The 20,989-nt window shown below is 46.3% G+C and overlaps 1 protein-coding gene across 3 annotated transcripts in view; it reads left to right on the top strand.

Annotated features, from left to right (window-relative positions):
- The window catches only part of ESPN (espin), a 284,273-nt gene that overhangs the window by 48,698 nt on the left and 214,586 nt on the right, over positions 1 to 20,989 (top strand). For all 3 annotated transcript variants that reach the window (XM_073603648.1, XM_073603646.1, XM_073603647.1), the window contains exon 2: positions 16,792 to 16,985. In XM_073603648.1, coding sequence (XP_073459749.1) covers positions 16,792 to 16,985 — 194 coding nt within the window. The remainder of the gene's footprint in view (positions 1 to 16,791; positions 16,986 to 20,989) is intronic.

Genomic DNA, 20,989 nt, shown 5'->3' with positions numbered 1-20,989 from the left:
GGCAACATCAGTGCCGAGTATCAGTGCCCATCAGTGCATATTAGTGCCACCTATCAGTGCTGCTTATCAGTGCATATTAGTGCCACCTATCAGTGCTGCTTATCAGTGCATATTAGTGCCTCATCATCAGTGCCACCTTATAAGTGCCCGTCAGTGCATCCTCATTAGTGCCCATCAGTGACGGAGAAAACTTACCTTTTTACAAAATTTTATAACCGAAACAAAGAAAAACTTTTTTTTTTTTTCAATTTTTTTTCGTTTTTTTTTTTTTTTTATTTGGTTAGCAAAAAATAAAAAAAATGCAGAGGTGATCAAATGCCACCAAAAGTAAGCTCTATTTGTGGGGGGAAAAAATGATAGAAAATTTCATTTGGGTACAGCGTCGCACGACCGCGCAATTGCCATTCAAAATGTGACAGCGCTGAAAGCTGAAAATTGGCCTGGGCGGGAAGGCGGTGAAAGTGCCCGGTATTGAAGTGGTTAATGGTACCTACCTGTAGTAGAGGCAATAATGTACCCACTACTATGGCAGCCTGCGTCTCCTACCTTTGCTCTGTTCAACGGGACAAAAAAGAGCAGAAGTGTCAAATGCCAAGGAGGATTTATTGGGCTGTAGCATGGAATGGAGAAGTGGGCCTTTAAGGAGTATAAACTGCAGGACTGGGACAAGGGGTGGGCAGGAGGAACAGGTGCCCTGGGCACAGCAAAGAAAGGGGGCAGAGAAAAGCCGTAGGGCAGTAAACCCCATTCTACAGCATGCATTTACAGTGGGGGAGGGAGTGCCGTTCCGCATCCTTGCCCTGGGAAATAGATGAACCTGTCCCGGCACTGACGAATCTTCTATTGCCGGGTTTACAAACCTGACATGGTCTTTAATTGGATGCTTATTACATCTCTATAAACTGTATTTTTTATCAAAGCAGCTTACAGAGCAGTGATGACCTACAAAGTGTACCCCAACGTCAACCAACCAGATTTCAGCTTGGTCTGGGAAAGATGAATTCTGATTGGCTGGTGAGGGGTTTCTGCACTTTTTGCGCATTGTTCCTCGCCGTGTCGATTAAGCCCGCCTTATGTATAACCGTGTCAGAGCCTGCAGATCACTTTGCAGAGCTGCTATCTATATGTCCAGGTTCCTCCTCACTGTCGCTTCATGTAAAAGTCTTCCAGGGAGATTAGTAGGACAAGAGTGCAGCCGGTGTGGCTTAGTGACTCAATAAACGTGACACGGTTTCTGATGTAACCCAGCCGAGGAAGGCTGACCTCCTTCACACAACCTCCAGAAATACTCTGCTGGGATTGCATTGCTTGGAGCAAATTCTTGGAGGCTCAAAAATGATTTAGAACTCTACTGGGGGCTGGAGATCCGTCTGGAAGATCAGTACGTTCAGGCAGTGTTCCCTCTTTTATCATTGAGGTTATTAAAATGTTAAAGGTGGAGGTTGTCAAAACTTAAATTTTTTGGGTGACTTTATATTTGGCCAATAATGTTCTTCTCGATTTGCAAGGTCCAAACACTGGTAAAGCCCAACTCCAGCTTAGGCAGACCCTACTACCCCCACCTTGAAAAGGTTCAAGTGTGCATACCATAAAGAGACCCAACCAGTCTCTTAAAAAAGAAAGTCCTTCCTGAAGCTTCTTGCAGGAGAAGAGGTATTATTGTTCTTCTCTATGATGGCCCATGTCTTCTACCTTCTGCCCCAAAAAGATCCTTCGGTATTTGACATGACTGGTAGTGTTGCACGCCTGTGTGCCCCCATGATACACTGCGGTTCCTTTGTCCTACGTCACTGTAGGACTTGGCAGTGACTAAGGGGTTAGAACATGTGTCAACAAATGGCCTGGGGGGGCCAAATCCAGCCCCCCCGGGCAATTTCAGGTGGTCCTCACACCCAGCACTTTTTTCATCCAGAACTCTGTTCTGCCACCTTCAGCTCTTGCCCTCTACTCCCTGATCACCACGGTCACTTGTAAACATAGAAGCCTTCTGTGTTTACAAGGACAGCTTTCCTCTCAGAGGCTCTCACATATCCCTGCCTGTCCTGTATTCACAGTGGAGGCGAGGGAGATGCGGGTACAGGTGCAGTGTGGGATGGGGCACCATGTGCACTGTGATCCCCATCTGTGCCCGGGTGAAATGACGCCAACTCCCTGTATGTGAGAGAGCGAGGTGGAGCCGTCTACACTGCTGGGAGGTACTAGAGCTGGGCAGGTTGGTGAGATGCCAGGAAACTTTTTGTTTTTTTTGGGGGGGGGGGGTGAGCGTTGTGGAGGATGATGTGTGCAGAGCTTGGGTATGGGGAGAGTGGTGCAGGGGTCAGAGCCAAGGAGGGGTTGGAAGTGAGATGTGGACAGCCTGTGAAAGAGCACTAAACCCTGCATGCTGTGCATAGGACATCCCTAAACTCTGCACTCTGTATGTAGCGCACTCCTCAAGCCTGCATTCTGTATACATTGCATCACTGAACACTGCACTCTGAACATAGCGCACCCCTGAACACTGCACTCTGAACATAGCGCACCCCTGAACACTGCACTCTGAACATAGCGCACCCCTGAACACTGCACTCTGAACATAGTGCACCCCTGAACACTGCACTCTGTACATACAAGGACATAAAAAGGTTTATAGACTGCTAACAGTTTGTGCAGCACTTTACAATATAAAGACAGACAGTACATTTACAATACAAATGAATACAAGACAATTAGGAGGATCCTGCTCAGCTTCTGAGCCCCCGTTCACATCGGGCCGATTTGAAATGCGATTTGACATGTCAAATCACATACCCAATCGCAGCCTATTGCCGGCAACAACAAATTGGCGCAACGCCGACTTTGCGGCGCCACACCGATTTCAAAAGTTCCTGCACTACTTTTGGCGATTTTGGGGGCAATTTCAAAAGACATCTGTACAGGAACCCGCCCAGATGTCTCTCAAATCGCCCCCGAACTCGCACTGAAATGCTTGCAAAATTTCAAAACTGCCTTCAGTGTGGACCTAGGCTAATGCTGGCCATACACTATACGAAAAATCGGCCGAAAAATCGTTCGTATAGACACTTCGTTCGTTTTTCGGCAAGTTAATGGGCACAAATTGATAATCGTTTGTGACGTTTTTGTGGGAAAAAAACGAACGGGAAGTTTGAAAAATTTCTGCCGAACGTACGATAAATTGCAAGGTTAATGTGTTTCCCGTCCGAACTGTCTGCACTAGGTATATGTAAAAAAACGAACAAAAAATTATTTATTCATGTCCACTGAACAATTTATCGGTCATTATATGATGGCAAGATCGTTTGCGGTCACGGTCGAACGTTCGTTTTTCGAAAATGGGTTCGGCCGATTTTCTGTATAGTGTATGGCCAGCATTAGAGCTCAAGATCTAAAAGGGAGTGGCAGGTGGTACAAAACGTAATCACCGTGTGGGAATGAGCTGATGGAGAAAGTAGAAGTTTATTTTTTATGTAGAGGAGAGGGGATAGGCTTCTCTGAAGAGATGGGTTTTCGGGGATCACTTAAAAATGGACAGAGTAGGAGATAGTCGGACAGTTTGGGGCAGGGAGTTCCACAGGATGGAAGAAGCCCTGGAGAAGTCCTGGAGGTGAGCCTGAAATGAGGGGCTGAGGTAGCTAGAGAGGAGGAGGTCTTGGGAGGAGCGGAAAGGTTGGTTTGGGTGATATATTGAGACAAGATTGGTGATGTAGCTCAGGGCAGAGTTGTAGATGACTATGTATCCTTATAATCTTTTGAGTGAGCAGAAGGCTGTGGAGGGATTGGCAGAGGGGGTGGTGGCCAGTGGAGGGACTGGCAAGGAGGGGTGGTGGCCAGTGGAGGGACTAGCAGAGGGGGGTGGTGGTCAGTGTAGGGACTGGCAGGGAGGGGTGGTGGCCAGTGTAGGGACTGGCAGAGGGGGGTGGTGGCCAGTGGAGGGACTGGCAGGGAGGGGTGGCGACCAGTGGAGGGACTGGCAGGGAGGGGTGGCGACCAGTGGAGGGACTGGCAGGGAGGGGTGGCGACCAGTGGAGGGACTGGCAGGGAGGGGTGGCGACCAGTGGAGGGACTGGCAGGGAGGGGTGGCGACCAGTGTAGGGACTGGCAGGGAGGGGTGGCGACCAGTGTAGGGACTGGCAGGGAGGGGTGGCGACCAGTGGAGGGACTGGCAGGGAGGGGTGGCGACCAGTGGAGGGACTGGCAGGGAGGGGTGGCGACCAGTGGAGGGATTGGCAGGGAGGGGTGATGGCTAGTGTAGGGACTGGAAAGAGGGGTGGTGGCCAGTGTAGGGACTGGAAAGAGGGGTGGTGGCCAGTGTAGGGACTGGCAGTGAGGGGTGGTGGCCAGTGTAGGGACTGGCAGTGAGGGGTGGTGGCCAGTGTAGGGACTGGCAAAGAGGGGTGGTGGCCAGTGTAGGGACTGAGAGGGAGGGCTGGTGGCCAGTGGAGGGACTGGGAGGGAGGGATGGTGGCCAGTGGAGGGATTGGCAAAGAGTGGTGTTGGCCAGTGGAGGGATTGGCAAAGAGTGGTGTTGGCCAGTGTAGGGATTGGCAGAGAGGTGGAGGACACTGAATGGAGGTCAGTGGAGGGATTGGCAGGGAGGGGTGGTGGTCATTAGAGGGATTGACTGGGAGGGGTGGTGGCCATTGGAGGGACTGGCTGGGAGGGGTGGTGGCCAATAGAGGGACTAGCTGGGAGGAGTGATGGCCAGTGGAGGTAGCGGCAGAGAGGTGGAGGACACATGGGGTACTTTGTGATGGGGGATTTCTTATATATGGGGAACCTCTGATGTGAAGGGGGGTTTAATGTAATAGGAGAACCTCTAACATGAAGGAGGGACCTCTGATATCATTGGGGAGCCTCTGATGTGAAGGGGGACTCTGATGTGATGAAAAGGCCTCCGATGTAATGGGGGAATCTCTGATGTGATGGGGGACTCTGATGTGATGAGGAGACTTTGATATGATGGGGAGACTCTGATGTGATGGGGGGACCTCTAAAATGATGGGGAGACTCTGATGTGATAGGAGGACCTCTGGTGTGATGGGGGCCTTTGATGTGATCGGGGGAACCTCTGATAAGATGGTAGGACTCTAATGTGATGAGGGGCTCCTGATGTGATGGAAGGACCTCTGATGTGATCAAAGGGGACTTCTGATAGGATGGGGGGGGGGGGACTGAATGGGGGCTCCTGATGTGAAGTTAATTTCATCAAGTTGGTTGTGTGCATCGATCCAGGCTCAGGTTTCCCATTGATAAATAACATTTGTATTTTTTACATTATAAACTTGGAGAGGGGGGCCTCCAGATTTGGTTAATTTGTGCCGCCCCTGAATAAAGGTTGAGGAACTCTGATCTGTGCAGTGGCCTGGCCTGGGAAAAAACTAGAGAACGCCAACACAAGCTCCCTGTGCCAAGGCCTGTGCATTGTGTGAATGCCTCTGGAGACAATGAAACACAATGAATGCAAATGAGCAACTAATCAGCTTCCACAATTAAGGGTGCCTGGTGAAAGCATGTGATGTGCTTATGGCTGAGGCTGGGTTCACACTGGTGCGACACGACAGCCGTCCTACTTTGGATCCGACTTTGCCCTGCGACATGAAGCCGGCATGTGTCCGACTTTCAATGAACGGGGATCCGACTTGGATCCCCGCCAATGCCGGCACTGTGTTTGGTATGAATCTTTAGGGGGGAACTCCGCGCCAAATTTTAAATAAAAAACCGGCATGGGTTCCCCCTCCAGAGGCATACCAGGCCCTTGGGTCTGGTATGGACCTTGAGGAGAACCCCCTACGCCGAAAAAACGGCGTGGGGGGTCGCCCCAATCCATACCAGACCCTTATCCGAGCACGCAGCCCGGCCGGACAGGAATGGGGGTGGGGACGAGCGAGCGCCCCCCCCCCCTCCTGAACCGTACCAGGCCGCATGCCCTCAACATGGGGGGTGGTGCCTTGGGGGAGGGGGGCGCGCTGCGGCCCCCCCACCCCAAAGCACCTTGTCCCCATGTCGATGAGGACAAGGGCCTCTTCCCGACAACCCTGGCCGTTGGTTGTCGGGGTCTGCGGGCGGGGGGCTTATCGGAATCCGGGAGCCCCCTTTAATAAGGGAGCCCCCAGATCCCGGCCCCCCACCCTATGTGAATGAGTATGGGGTACAACGTACCCCTACCCATTCACCTAGGAAAAAAGTGTCAATTTAAAAAAAAAACACTACACAGATTTTTAAAGCATTTTATTAGACAGCTCCGGGGGTCTTCTTCCGACTTCGGGGGTCTCTCCGGTTCTTCTCCACGCTCTCCGGATCTTCTGCCGGGCTCCTCCGCTCTCTTCTGCTCTTTTGCCGCTCTTTTGCTAAAGCGGAGGAGCCTGGTCTTCAATCTTCTGCCTTCTGCCTTCTGCCTTCTGCCTTCTGCCCTCTTCTCCTGATGTTGACACGACGCTCTCCGGGGCTAGAATGCTCTCTGTGCGCTCTGCTCTGACTTATATAGGCGGTGACCCCGCCCCCTTATGCCGTCACAGTCCCTGGGCATGCTGGGACTGTGACGTTTTAGGGGGCGTGGTCATCACCCGATGACCACGCCCCCTAAAACGTCACAGTCCCAGCATGCCCAGGGACTGTGACGGCATAAGGGGGCGGGGTCACCGCCTATATAAGTCAGAGCAGAGCGCACAGAGAGCATTCTAGCCCCGGAGAGCGTCGTGTCAACATCAGGAGAAGAGGGCAGAGGGCAGAGGGCAGAAGGCAGAAGGCAGAAGGCAGAAGGCAGAAGGCAGAAGGCAGAAGGCAGAAGGCAGAAGATTGAAGACCGGGCTCCTCCGCTTTAGCAAAAGAGCGGCAAAAGAGCAGAAGAGAGCGGAGGAGCCCGCCAGAAGATCCGGAGAGCGTGGAGAAGAACCGGAGAGACCCCCGAAGTCGGAAGAAGACCCCCGGAGCTGTCTAATAAAATGCTTTAAAAATCTGTGTAGTGTTTTTTTTTAAATTGACACTTTTCCTAGGTGAATGGGTAGGGGTACGCTGTACCCCATACTCATTCACATAGGGTGGGGGGCCGGGATCTGGGGGCTCCCTTATTAAAGGGGGCTCCCGGATTCCGATAAGCCCCCGCCCGCAGACCCCGACAACCAACGGCCAGGGTTGTCGGGAAGAGGCCCTTGTCCTCATCAACATGGGGACAAGGTGCTTTGGGGTGGGGGGCCGCAGCGCGCCCCCTCCCCCAAAGCACCAACCCCCCATGTTGAGGGCATGCGGCCTGGTACGGTTCAGGAGGGGGGGGGGGCGCTCGCTCGTCCCCACCCCCATTCCTGTCCGGCCGGGCTGCTTGCTCGGATAAGGGTCTGGTATGGATTGGGGGGGACCCCCACGCCGCCTTTATCGGCGTAGGGGGTTCCCCTCAAGATCCATACCAGACCCAAGGGCCTGGTATGCTCTTGGAGGGGGAACCCATGCCGGTTTTTTATTTAAAATTTGGCGCGGAGTTCCCCCTCAAGAACATCTCAGCACAAGTCGCGTGCCAAAGTCGGATCATGCAAGACGGCAATCCGACTTTGATCCGACTTCAATGATAGTCAATAGGCTGAAGTAGGATCAAAGTCGGACCAAAGTAGTACAGGGAGCATTTCTAAAGTCGGAACGACTTGTGTCGGACCAGTTAGGACGGCTCCCATAGGGAAACATTAAATTTCACACGTCATGCGACATGAGCTCCCAATGTCGGAGCGTTTGTCGGACCAGTGTGAACCCAGCCTTAGCAGCATTACAGGTGATTTGTGTTAAAGGCTGTGGCGAGGGAGAGAGACAGGGGATTAGCAGGACAGAACAGCTTGGCACAATTAGAGAGACTCTACGGCAAATTGAACTCGTTTTGCCGTGCAGCCTAGAAAGTCTCAACTAGAGAGAACTGAAATTTATATATTTATATATTTATTATTTTTTGGGTTTTTTTTTTGTTTTTTGTTTTTTTGTTCCAAACAAGTTGTATTGTCATAGAGGGAGCATAAAATGGATGTATTCCAGTAACAAGAATATGATAATGATAAAACATATCAGTCAATTGTACAATAACAAATATGCATTCAGTAATGAGATAAGTTGTCAAGTACAATTGAACGAAGAATTCAATAAGAGACGAGTACATTAATGTATCAGTAAAGGACAATGTATTGAAGCTTGAGAAAGGCATTAAAATTTCCCTAGGTGCATTGCGTCCGCAGAACTTTTTTCAGGGGGGGCAGCATTTTAAGGTCACCCATGCAATATAAAAAGATGTACGATCTCCAGTCTATATGTATATGGGCACGGACTGGGGGTATGCCTGGCCTGAGTAACTTCCAATACAAAGTGAAGCTGAATTATCTCTTATATAACACATACCGGTATATCTCTCTAGTGGAAAGATATATGTGTTATATAAGAGATAATTCAGCTTCACTTTGTATTGGAAGTTACTCAGGCCAGGCGTAGATCTTTTTATATTGCAATGTAAATACATCTGTTGTGGCCATATTTTGATCTTTATGAAAACGGCCTATACAAAATGAAGTCATTTTCCAGACATATCTTTCCAGTAATAGCTGTCCAGCTTTCCGGCAATATATAAATCAAAACTCTCCTCCTAACTGCTGTTACCTGTGGTTCTTCTTCTGTTGCTTGCAACTGTATGTGCCACTCACTTCAGGTCAGGATTTCCTGTGATGTGATGATGAGTAGGCACTGGCAGCCTATCACTCAGCGGCTCGGCCACTGACTGCACTGAGTGGGTGGCGCCGGCCGGATCTACAGAACCTGTGCACAGGCAGGCAGCCAATCACTGAAGAGGAGCGGCGGAACGACCGAGCTGCTGAGCGGCCGAGCCATCTCATCCGATGATCGGGCCGGGGGTGACGGAGCGACATCAGATGTGTCAGGACAGAGAGCAGCCGGCTGACTCAGAAAAAGTCAGCGGCGGACACTGCAGCTGGCAACTGCAACACCTTCTAGATGATTCCAGGGGGGGGGAGGGGGGGGGCAATTGCCCCCCCTCCCTGCCCCTACGTGCGGACGCCCATGCCTAGGTGGAGAGCAAATTATTTGTTGATAGCCATGCTTTGTATATGGTAAATTATCTAATAAAAGTTTATGTCAAATGAGTATTTTCCAGTGTGGTAGATACTGTATAGCTTGTGGGCTTGATCTTATTACAAGGGCTTCAGTCTGAGTGCCTCCAGCACAAGCACTAGAGTTAGATCTGAAATAAAGTCTGAGGATTTATAGGGGGAGTAGGGAGGGAGGAAGGGGTTAACCTCCCTGGCGGTTTTCCCAAGTGTGGCTCGGGTTTAAAATTCAGTACCATTAGCGGTAACCCCGAGCCACACTCGGGATTACATCGCAGGATCCTGGTGCCTCCTTACTTACCTTGTCCCTGGGATCCTGCGATGTCCCCCGCAGTGTCCGTGGGCTGTATCCTCCTCCGAAGCCTCTCTGTGCCGGGCTCCGTTCCCTGCGAGCGTCGCGACGCACGGGGGCGGAGCCTGGCGGCAAATTAAAAAAAAAGTAAAAATCATAACACATACAGTACTGTAATCTTACAGATTACAGTACTGTATGAAATGATTTCATATCCCTTTTGTCCCCAGTGCTTTGGCCCATGCCCTGCATGCAGTTTTATATGATATATACTGTTCTTTCTGCCTGGAAACTGGAGATTGTCCATAGCAACCAAAAAGTGTCCCTTTACGTCAAAAGTGGCTTTAGACCAGCTAGAAAACAGCGATAGTAAATTAGAACACTTGCAGAATTGAGCGATAGTGAATCGTGGGGAAATTTATTTTATTACTATTTATTTATTTTTTTTTAAATTATTTATTTTTATTTATTATATTATAATTTATGTTTTTGTGTTTCAAACTTTATCATACCCGGGATATCTACTAGACTCTTGTTTGGACAGATTTAAGTGTGTTATTGTTAAGATTTACAGACCTACAATATAAAACGCCAAATTTCCATGCAAAATAATTGTACCGCTTTCAGCACCTAAAATCCGAAATAATCATACCGCCAGGGAGGTTAAAGAGATGTTGGTTTAGAGGGGGAAGAAAAAAAAAGAAAGAAAAACTGCTGCTTGTAATAGAGGACATATATGTGAATAAATACTGATATATAAGTGCGAGTATGTGTGAGCAATTCTAAAGACGTGATTCAAGTCTATGAATAGAAAGTAGGGATGCACGGGGATACCGATACCAAGTATTTTCACGAGTACTTGTGAACATGCTCCCAATACCGAAACCGATACTTTGCGTCCATACAAAATGAACGGGCAGGAAGTGCACTGCAAAGAATCGCATGCATTTCCTGTCCAAATCGCATGCTATCCCCCCCCCCCACCACCACCGCTCCTGTGTGTATTAGACATGTGCGATTAGTTTTGTATGAATTTCCGGAAATTCGTACATTCGTGAGGATCCGAAATACAAATTTTTATGCATACGAATTTTGTACGAAATGCAAAATTTTGTTTACGAACTTCGGATCCAAATTCCGTTACAACAGAATCGGACAAAATAAGAATGTTCGTTAATTATGATTATCCGTTATGAAGTTAAAAATCCAAGAAAGTCAACACAGCACAGGGATGGTGGGAACCCCTCATAATGGTCACAGCAGGTGTACAGACCCGGGAACTCAGCACAGGGATGGTGGGAACCCCTCATAATGGGCACAGCGGGTGTACAGACCCGGGAACTCAGCACAGGGATGGTGGGAACCCCTCATAATGGGCACAGCGGGTGTACAGACCCGGGAACTCAGCACAGGGATGGTGGGAACCCCTCATAATGGGCACAGCAGGTGTACAGACCCGGGAACTCAGCACAGGGATGGTGGGAACCCCTCATAATGGGCACAGCGGGTGTACAGACCCGGGAACTCAGCACAGGGATGGTGGGAACCCCTCATAATGGGCACAGCGGGTATACAGACCCGGGAACTCAGCACAGGGATGGTGGGAACCCCTCATAATGGGCACAGCAGGTGTACAGACCCGGGAACTCAGCACAGGGATGGTTGGGAACTCCTCATAATGGGCACATCGGGTGTACAGACCCGGGAACTCAGCACAGGGATGGTGGGAACTCCTCATAATGGGCACAGCGGGTGTACAGACCCGGGAACTCAGCACAGGGATGGTGGGAACCCCTCATAATGGGCACAGCAGGTGTACAGACCCGGGAACTCAGCACAGGGAGGGTGGGAGCCCCTCATAATGGGCACAGCGGGTGTACAGACCCGGGAACTCAGCACAGGGATGGTGGGAACCCCTCATAATGGGCACAGCAGGTGTACAGACCCGGGAACTCAGCACAGGGATGGTGAGAACCCCTCATAATGGGCACAGCGGGTGTACAGACCCGGGAACTCAGCACAGGGATGGTGGGAACTCCTCATAATGGGCACAGCGGGTGTACAGACCCGGGAACTCAGCACAGGGATGGTGAGAACCCCTCATAATGGGCACAGCAGGTCTACAGACCCAGGAACTCAGCACAGGGATGGTGGGAACGCCTCATATTGATAAATTCATCATAACGAACATTCGTAATTGTTACGAAAAGTTAACGAACCTAACGAAAATTCTTATTTCGTACGAATCCAAATTGAATTTCGGACACGAATTAGGAAGTACGCATTAATTCTAATACGAAACGGAAGGAAACAAATTTATTGATGGTGAACATGTCTAGTGTGTGGGTGTGAACTAGGGTTGCCACCTCATCCCTTTAAACCCGAACACATATTAATTGCACAGGTTCTGTGGCTGATAAAGGTAATAATTAAACTCGGTGCCTTATTTGTATTTAATTAGCCTTAGAACCTGTGTAATTTATATGTGTTCGGGTTTAAAGGGGGGGTGAGGTGGCAACCCTAGTGTGAACCCAGTAAAGAAAGCGAAGCGCCATGTAGTGCAACAATAGGCAGTTTATCAGTGGTGGCCCGTCCATGCGCCTGGCTCCCTAATCTACATGCAGGGCACCGGGCGCATGGATTCCAATGGGGTTTTTTTTTTTTTAGCACGTGATTACAGCCTGAGGTTCTAATTGGCTTCAAAAAAGAGTGGGCCTGGGGCGCAGAGCCTGCGCCCACCCAGTTGTGTGACAATAGCGAATTAATATTCGCTATTGTCTTCCTGATTCTCCTCACGGGCCAATCAGGAAGCTGCTCCTGAGACCGGATTGGCCAGGGAGTCTTAGGACTCCCTAGCCAATTGGGTCTATGGACACACTTCCGGTTCAGCCAGGAGGAGAAGCAATGGCCCGACTCTTCCTCCCCCCCGCCTCCTAAGTTAAGGTCAGTCTGTCTAATACCGGAGGGGAGGATGCTTGCAGCAATCTGTCAGAAACCCTGAAATCAGGCCGAGACAGAAGTACAGTTAAATCACACTTGTTTAATAATAAAAAGAAAAAGAACAAACGTAGTCAAAATATAGCCAAAGTTCAGTAACCGGAACGGATAGTCAGACAAGCCAAACGTCAGGGATCAATGTAATGGAACAGCAAGCAGGATCTGGAGCCAGAAGGGATGTCAGAAAAGCAAGTTTTGAACAGGATCGCAGGAGAATTTCTGTGATGTTGACCAAGGCGAAAGCAGAGAACCTCTGGACTGGACGGATTAAGTGGGCAGGACTGACGAGCAGGATATCATCAACAGCTGAGTAACTGTGGAGAGATAGGAGCTGGCAATTATCCGACAGCTGAGAGAAGGAAGGGCTGAGTGCAGCCCTGACACAATCACCACCTTCCCGTTCGCCGTCCGTCTCCTGCAGGGGGAGGGTGTGCTTGCCTTGCGGCGATCGCTGCCTTGTCTCCCGTGAGGGGGGGTGCTTGCCGTGACCACTGCCTTCTCAACCGTCTCCCCATACCCCCCCAGTTAGTTTGCCCCCCCGTCGAAATATTCATCACCAGCCGCCACCACAGTTTATTATGTTTTAACAACTCACTAACAACTCAACTCAGTAAATATCGAGTCAAATCCATATCTGCAGTGTCCCCATTCCCACCAATGATAGCAAAATATGGCCACTAGAGGTGCTCACAGGGCTGGAGGAGATGTCCGGCGGTCCGCACCTAAGCTGACATCACTTCCGCCCTATACCAACAGGGGTCCCAGAACTTCTCCTCCAGCCCTGTGAACACTTCCAGTGGCCATGGTTTGCTATCATTGGCGGGACGGGGACACTGCGGATATGGAAATTGACCAGATATTTACTTTGAGTTGTAATAACATTTTAATAAACTGCCTTGGACTGCACTACATGGCCCTTCGGTTTCTTTGCTGGGTTCACACACACGGGAGCGATGGGGCAAATCTCATGCAATTCGGACAAGATTTGCGCCCATTCATTTAGTATGGATGCAAAGTATCGGTACTCGGTATCAGAGAGTACTTGACCAAAAGTATCAGTACTTGTACTCGCTGATAAAAATCCGGTATCGGTGCAATCCTAATAGAAAATGATGTCGTGGTGCCGTGGATTGAGCGGTTCACAAAGAATGGATTTGGGTTTGTTGTGGGGAAGAGGGTATTTTGAAATTTGATTGAGGGTTTGGGAGAGAAAGGCCCATCGTCTGTAGGTATTCGTTTGTGGACTGGAAATGGGTCCAGCAAGCCCACGTAGATGCAAATTTATTTGGGGGGGGGGGGGTCTTGTGAGAGAGAGCTAAGCTCCTCCATTTCGGCTATTTTATCTATGCATTTATACCAGTCTGGAAGGGAGGGGACTTTGGCAGTACCAAAGCTTAGGTATGCACATTTTGGCTGCGTTAACTAACGTTCTGGCTAGAGATTTGTAATATGGTGTATCCTTAGACAGACATGGTGGTGGAGTAGGAATTGTGCAGTGTGAAGTCTAGAGCAGTGGTTCTCAACCCTCTCCTCAAGTACACCCAACAGGCCATGTTTTGGGAATTTCTCTTAGATAAACTAGCTGTCCGAAATACCAAGCCATTGACTCTGATTTAAAGCACCTGTGCAAGATAAAGGAAAACCAGCAAACATGGCCTGTTAGGGGTACTGAAGGACAGGGTTGAGAACCACTGGTCTAGATAGCATGCAGTTATTTTCATTTTTTTGTTTGTGAACTTTTTTCCCAAAGGATTGGATGGGTGGGCATTCCCACCAAATGTGCAAGAGATATCACCCGTTGGCTTGTTGGCAACTCCAGCATTGGTCTGAGATAGAAGTGTCGAATTTGTGCAGGATTGAATGTGCGCCGTACCAACGGGATACAATTTTGTAACTGTTCTCTTGGATAGAGACATTAATGGAGCACTTATGCACATGGTGGTATATTTTCTCCCAATTAGAGTTTATAAGATCTGTGTGAAGGTCTTGGGCCCAGGCCTTGCAGGCTTTGCCTTCATCAGCTTGGATGTTTTTTTTCCCACATGATGTTGTGTACGGTCAAAAAGACCGTACGGGCTTGTTCTTTTGTACGGTCAAAAGAACATGTTCTTGTGGTGTAGTACTTATTTCAAAGGGGGTCAAGGGTTTGGACAGGTCAGTTGGGCGTTGAATGGAATGCATGTATTCCCAAGCATTTAGTTGTGAGTCGGCCTATAGTGTGTTCATATTTTCATATGAGTGTAGCATGCCATTTAAAAGGAGGTGGTGGATTGTTCTACCAACATCGGGTTGCTTACTTGAAAGTGGGTGGAAGGTCAAAATTTAGATTATATATCCTATGCAGAAAATAAGAAATATGGAGCCCCTAACTTTATCCACCCCCATAGGAGCCCCTAACTTTATCCACTCTCATAGGAGCCACACTTACCGATTCTTCAGCCCTAGGCACACATGGGTGAACACACACTGTGCTGATTGCTGCTTACACTAAGCTTCCAGGGAACTGCACATTTGACCAATCAGGATGCTTCAGGGAAGGCTGACATGAGTGCATATTACAAAGAGTGATTAGTTAGGAGTGGTTTGGGGGTATATGGGGAGTGTGAAGTCCAACTTTAAAGCATGTCCAAACCCAAAAGCAAAAATGTAGATGAGGTGACAGAAGGTAAATATGACCTGCCCGTTCCCATCAAGACCACACCCCCTTCCTGTTAAAGGCCATCCCTGAAGTTTTCCCGTGGGGACACTAGTTCTGAGGGCCTTGGGGGACAATGGATTCCTTTAATTTGCAGAGATTTCCTCTCACTTCCTGTTTGGCTATGGGGCGGGAACTGAAGGGAAATCTCTGCAATGGGACATATATGGGGAGTGTGAAGTCCAACTTTAAAGCATGTCCAAACCCAAAAGCAAAAATGTAGATGAGGTGACTGCATTGGTTTTCTCTATCAGTTTTGTTTTTCCTTTACACTGTATTTACCTGAAAATTCTGCAAATATTTCCTGCCTCAGAGTGGTTACGCTCACTCCTCCACTGTATCCACTGAGGGAGCCATAATTGGCACCCAGGACTCCAAACATCTCTGGCTTTGTCCATCACCTTTACATGGAGGGTGGTGATATTAGTATTCTACAGAAGGTAGGGCTCTTTCACATCTGGAGCTGGAGGCGGAAAAACCCAGTGGTTGAGCCACACTTTTACCACACCCCTAACCACTACCCCTCTTAGCTGCAGGGGCAACGGCTGGGGGGTGGGTGTACATATGACGGGCGCTGCAACAAAGGCCTGGTTCGCAGCTACAGCAGGAATTATACTTCCTGTTGCTTTTTGCAGGGCATAGGGGGTAGATTTACTAAAACTAGTGCACTCCGGTGCAGATGTGCATGGTAGCCAATCAGCTTCTAATCTCAGCTTGTTCAATTAGGCTTTGGCAATAAAACCTGGAAGCTGATCGGTTTCTATGCAGAGGTGAGCCTGATTTTGCACTCTCCAGCTTTAGTAAATGAACCCCATATCGTCTTCTGAAAGCGACCCATTCAAATTAACGGGGCTGCTCTGCAAGCTCCCTGCAACCGCATATGGTTCTCGTGCGCTAGTGCGGCAATCAAGGGGTTAAAGCAGGCAGTGCTGAAGGGGTTAAAGCAGACATGGCTCGCTCTGCGGAGACCAAAGCAAGTGTGAATGAGCCCTTACAGTTCATCTCTCAAGTCAATAGGAATGCCAATGCCAATTTGAGCTTGGCCACCACTTTTTCTCAGTTCCTGAGCCTTACTCTTGGGTCAAAAAAACTAACTTCTAAATTAAAGAGCCCACAAGGGAGCCTTGGGCTTTGGAAGGGACGGAGCCAACTTTGACTTTTTCAGGAAAAAAGCCGGTACCTCTAGATCTGCTGGACATTTGGACATCCTCTTTTTACTGACGGTAACCTGGTATGATTTATTTTCTATATATATAGTCAGGATTGTTACAGACTGAGTAATATACTGTTTTAACCTGTTAAACCGTAAACCCCCTCATGTGGATCTGAACACTTTAAAAAAAACCTACGATTTGCCTATTTTCCTGCCCGCCCTGTTGGACACAGTATTTCTCTGTTTTATATCCAAGTATATAAAAGGTGCAATTCGAACCACACAAAGGTGGGGGAACACCCAAAACTGCCAAGTGAGCAGGAACAGAGTTGCGAACTATGGCCGTGAGATCTTACTGTTGACACATTCATGACATTATAAAAGCTATGTCTGAAGGCCACCAAGCTCTACCTACAAGATCGCTTTTGGGTGGGATGACACTTTAAGTAATTGTATCTAGGTCTGATGTTGAGTAGTACATTGTGTTTTTTATTTTTATACTGTACAAGCACTGAACCCTGTTTGATTGTAAAGACTCGCTAAGCACCTTGCTTATTATTTCTTGCAGGATAAGGACAATTCTGGTGCCACGATTCTGCACTTAGCATCCAGGTTTGGCCATCATGAAATTACCGGCTGGTTGCTCCGGTTTGGGACCAACGATGCAATGGTGGCAACAGACACAGGAGCACTTCCTGTACACTACGCCGCGGCCAAAGGAGATCTCCCTACACTGCAACAGCTATTAGAGTACTGCCCAAAGTAAGTCCTCCATGTTTTATGACTCTTCAATGGGAAAAATTAACTTTATGTTCACTTTGGTGAAATGTTTGCGAATATGTGACCATCACACATATGTGACATTGTGGGGCATCCTGTTTGAAAACCAGGGGCATTAATATAGAGTTGGCCCCCCACTTTTGCTGCTATATTATTCTGCACTCTTCAGGGAAGACTTTCCACAAGAATTTGGCAAACCTTTGTAAGGAAAAAGACTTGTTTTGCAATCAGCATTCCAGTGAACCCTAAAGGAGTTCAGTAGGGTTGAGGTCAGGCCTCTGTACAGTCTAATTCCTCCAGCCGGCAATGTCTTTATGGAGCTGGCTTTGTGAAAAGTAATGTTGGAACGGAAAAGGACCTTTCCAAGACTGTTACCACAAGGCTGGAAGAGCAGTGGACGGCTATAACCCCTGCCGTCCTAAAGAACATATGTGAGGTCAGGTATGATGTTGAATATTTAGACCTGGCTCACAATGGGCTTTCTTGTTCATCTCAAAGATGTTCAGTAGGGTTTAGGTCAGGGCTCTGTGCAGGACACTTGCGTTTCTGCACACCAAACTGGTCAAACCATTTCTTTATGGATCTGGCTTTCCACACAGTCACCTGCCTCACAATCCAATTCATCTTAAAGGTGCTCAGTAGGGTTGAGGTCAGGGCTCTATGCAGAACACTTGAGCTCCTCCACACCAAACTGTTCAAACCATTGACCTTGTTGCCATAAGGCTGGATGTGCAGGAGAAGACTAGAACCCTAGTCATCCAAAAGAACATTTGTGAGATCAGGTACTGATGTTGGATGAGAAGTTCTGGCTCACAATGGGCTTTCTTGTTCATCTCAAAGATGTTCAGTAGGGTTTAGGTCAGGGCTCTGTGCAGGCCACTTGAGCTGTTCTACACCAAACTGGTCAAACCAGAGACCTTGTTGCCATAAGGCTAGAAGTGTAGGAGAAGACTAGAACCCCAGTCATTCAAAACAACATTTGTGAGGTTGGGTACTGATGTTGGATGAAAAGACCTGGCTCACAATTGGCAATCCAATTCATGCCAAAGGTGTTCAGTAGGGTCGAGGTCAGGGCTCTGTGCAGGACTCTTGGGTTCCTCCACACCAAACTGGTGAAACCATGTTTTTATGGAGCTGGCTTTGTACACAGGGCACAGTCACGCTGGAACAAAAAAGGTCCTTTACCAAACTTATTCCCCAAGGCTGGAGACACTAGAACCTTTGTCAATCTTTTTTTTTTTTCTCTCTGTGTGTCTCCATTTCAGCTCATGTCTAGTATGGTCAAACCATTTTCAAGGTAATGGGAAATGAGGAGCATACTCTCTAACGGTGTTTTGTATAGCAATAAAACCATTCAGGGGTTCCAACCTTTGACAACGCTATCCACAACTAAGCAAATAAAGTTCACCTTTTTCCGAAAAATGTAAAAATGAACTAACTTCACAGAATGAGCATCCCTCATAAAACTCACAATGGCAAGCACTCATTGGTCAGCATGACCTCGTGCTGACCAGTAGGAAGCACTTCTTTCTTCTGGGACATCAGAAGAATCCTCAGATGCTTTTTTCACTGGTCAGCACGGTCACGTGGTTTGCGCTGCCCAATGAGTGTTTGCCATTGTGAGCCAATGTGCTCACTCAACACATTGGCATTTAGCAGACATGCGGTGGTGTCATTAATTGTTAATGGCACCCCCCCCCATGCATCTGCAAACGCTTGTGTCAAACCACATGGGTGCTGTGGTACCATGCAGTTTGTTGCATCATGTTTCTGGAAAAGAGTCAGGGACTTCTTTCCCACATTTCTCATGTGTAGGTCAGCCTGTTCAAATCAATGGGCTGCCCTGCAAGAGACGCATGGCGGGAACTCGTGAAAAGCCCATGCTTGGTTGCACCCATAGTTGTGAACCAAGCCTGAAACGATGTAAGCACCAGAGAAAAGTTATTGGCAGGTTCACCAAGAAAACTAATACACAATACTAGTAAGCTGCATTATATTACATGTTTATTTTGTTAGTTTAGATTCATGTTTTTGTGTTGCTTATGTGACAATGTTGCACTTGGGGACTCTTTGGAAGTCATGTGAGCCCAATTCTGACTGCCATGTGTAGTCTAGGACTTTTTGTTGCTCGTTTTGTGCCGGTTCCCTTTCCTCGTTCACACATTCTGCTGGTGCGTTCGGTGCTCCTCGCCCCCCTTTGCTCCAGTCACCTGCTGTTTTAGTGTAGAAGGGGTATGAATTATTCAGGCCAGGTGAGCGGCGTCTCGTCACAATGCTTCCTGCGGCCGATGATAGTTTCTCTTACAATCCCTTGAAATTCCATCTTCATCACAATTAAGACCTCAATAGGCCGATGTATCATTTGATTTAATGTTGATGTGTATGTGAGACGGACGGCGAGCCCTGGGCACGAATTAACGCTAATTATATCTGCAGATTTTTTCCATGGCTTTGTTTCCTTTTCATACCGGCCCGCTCGCTCTACATACCTTCTGTCATCCATTAGGCATATTAACGCCACTCAATGGTCTTGTGTTCATTCATTACAGCGACGTAAATAAGATCGATCGTTACATTGAATTCTTTATACGCATCAGTAAACTGCATTTCATTACCAAACCACATAATAATAATAATGGTTGTTGGTGGTGGTTGTTGTTTAGTATTACTAAAATGTATTCCTAATATTATTATTAGTAGTAATAGTACTTTTTTTTTTTTTTTTTACAATAATTGTTGTTACTTCATTATAATATTAATAATAATAATAATAATAAAACAATAATTTGTATTATTATTATTATTATTATTATTATTTTTTTAAATAATAATAACAAAATGAATATTATTTTTATATAGTAACAACAGCAATTATTTTAATAATAATTGGTGTTGCTTTATTATAGTAATAATAATAAAAGTAAAAACATTAATTTGTATTATTATTATTGTTAATATTATTATTATTTTAAAATATTAATATTAAAATTTAATATTTTAGTAACAGCAACAGCAATTATTTATTATTTTAAAAAAAGTACTATTGCTACTACTAATAATAATAACAATATTAATTAGTACTTTTTTTATAATAATTGTTGTAAAAATAATAATAATAATAATTACTTTTTATTAATAATAATAATAATAATAATAATAATAATAACAATTATTATTTATTATTATTACAAAAAAAGTACTACTACTACTACTACTACTACTATGTTTTATTATTATTATTATTATTATTATTACTTTTTAAAGTAATAATTGTTTGTTACCTTTTTAAAAAAAATAATAACAAAGTATAGTAGTTACTAGTAAATAAAGTTAGTAGTAGTACTTTTTTTTTGTAATAATAATAATAATAATAATTTTTGTTACTTTTTATTATTAATAATAATAATAATAATTGTCCTTATTATTATTAACAACAATTATTATTATTATTATTATTATTATTATTATTATTATTACAAAGAAACTACTACTACTACTAAACTACTACTAATATGTTTTATTATTATTACTTTTTTAAGTAATAATTGTTACCTTTTTACTAAAAAATTATAATAATAATAAAGCATATTAGTTAGTAGTAAATAACGTTAGTAGTGGTAGTACTTTTTTTGTTATTATAATAATAATTATTGTTATTTTTTATTAATAATTAACAACAATTTATTACTATTATTATTATTATTACAAAAAGTACTACTACTACTAATATGTATTATTATTATTATTACTTTTTAAGTAATAATGGTTTGTTACTTTGAAATACAAAAAAAATTATAATAATAAAGCATAGTGGTTTAGTAAATAAAGTTAGTAGTAGTACTTTTTTTGTAATAATAATTGTTGTGACTTATTATTATTTATTAATAATGTAGTGATACCCTCTTGAGGGCTGCTGAGTGTTGTAGTCCGTCTGTCACCCTGCCCAGCTAGGCACACAGTTCTCATTCACCCTCAGGCAGAAGACC

The sequence above is a fragment of the Aquarana catesbeiana genome, linkage group LG10 (assembly GCF_042186555.1).
Source record: "Aquarana catesbeiana isolate 2022-GZ linkage group LG10, ASM4218655v1, whole genome shotgun sequence".
Taxonomy (NCBI): domain Eukaryota; kingdom Metazoa; phylum Chordata; class Amphibia; order Anura; family Ranidae; genus Aquarana; species Aquarana catesbeiana.
Note: the sequence above shows the minus strand (reverse complement) of the source record. Positions and strands in the feature narration are given on the sequence as shown.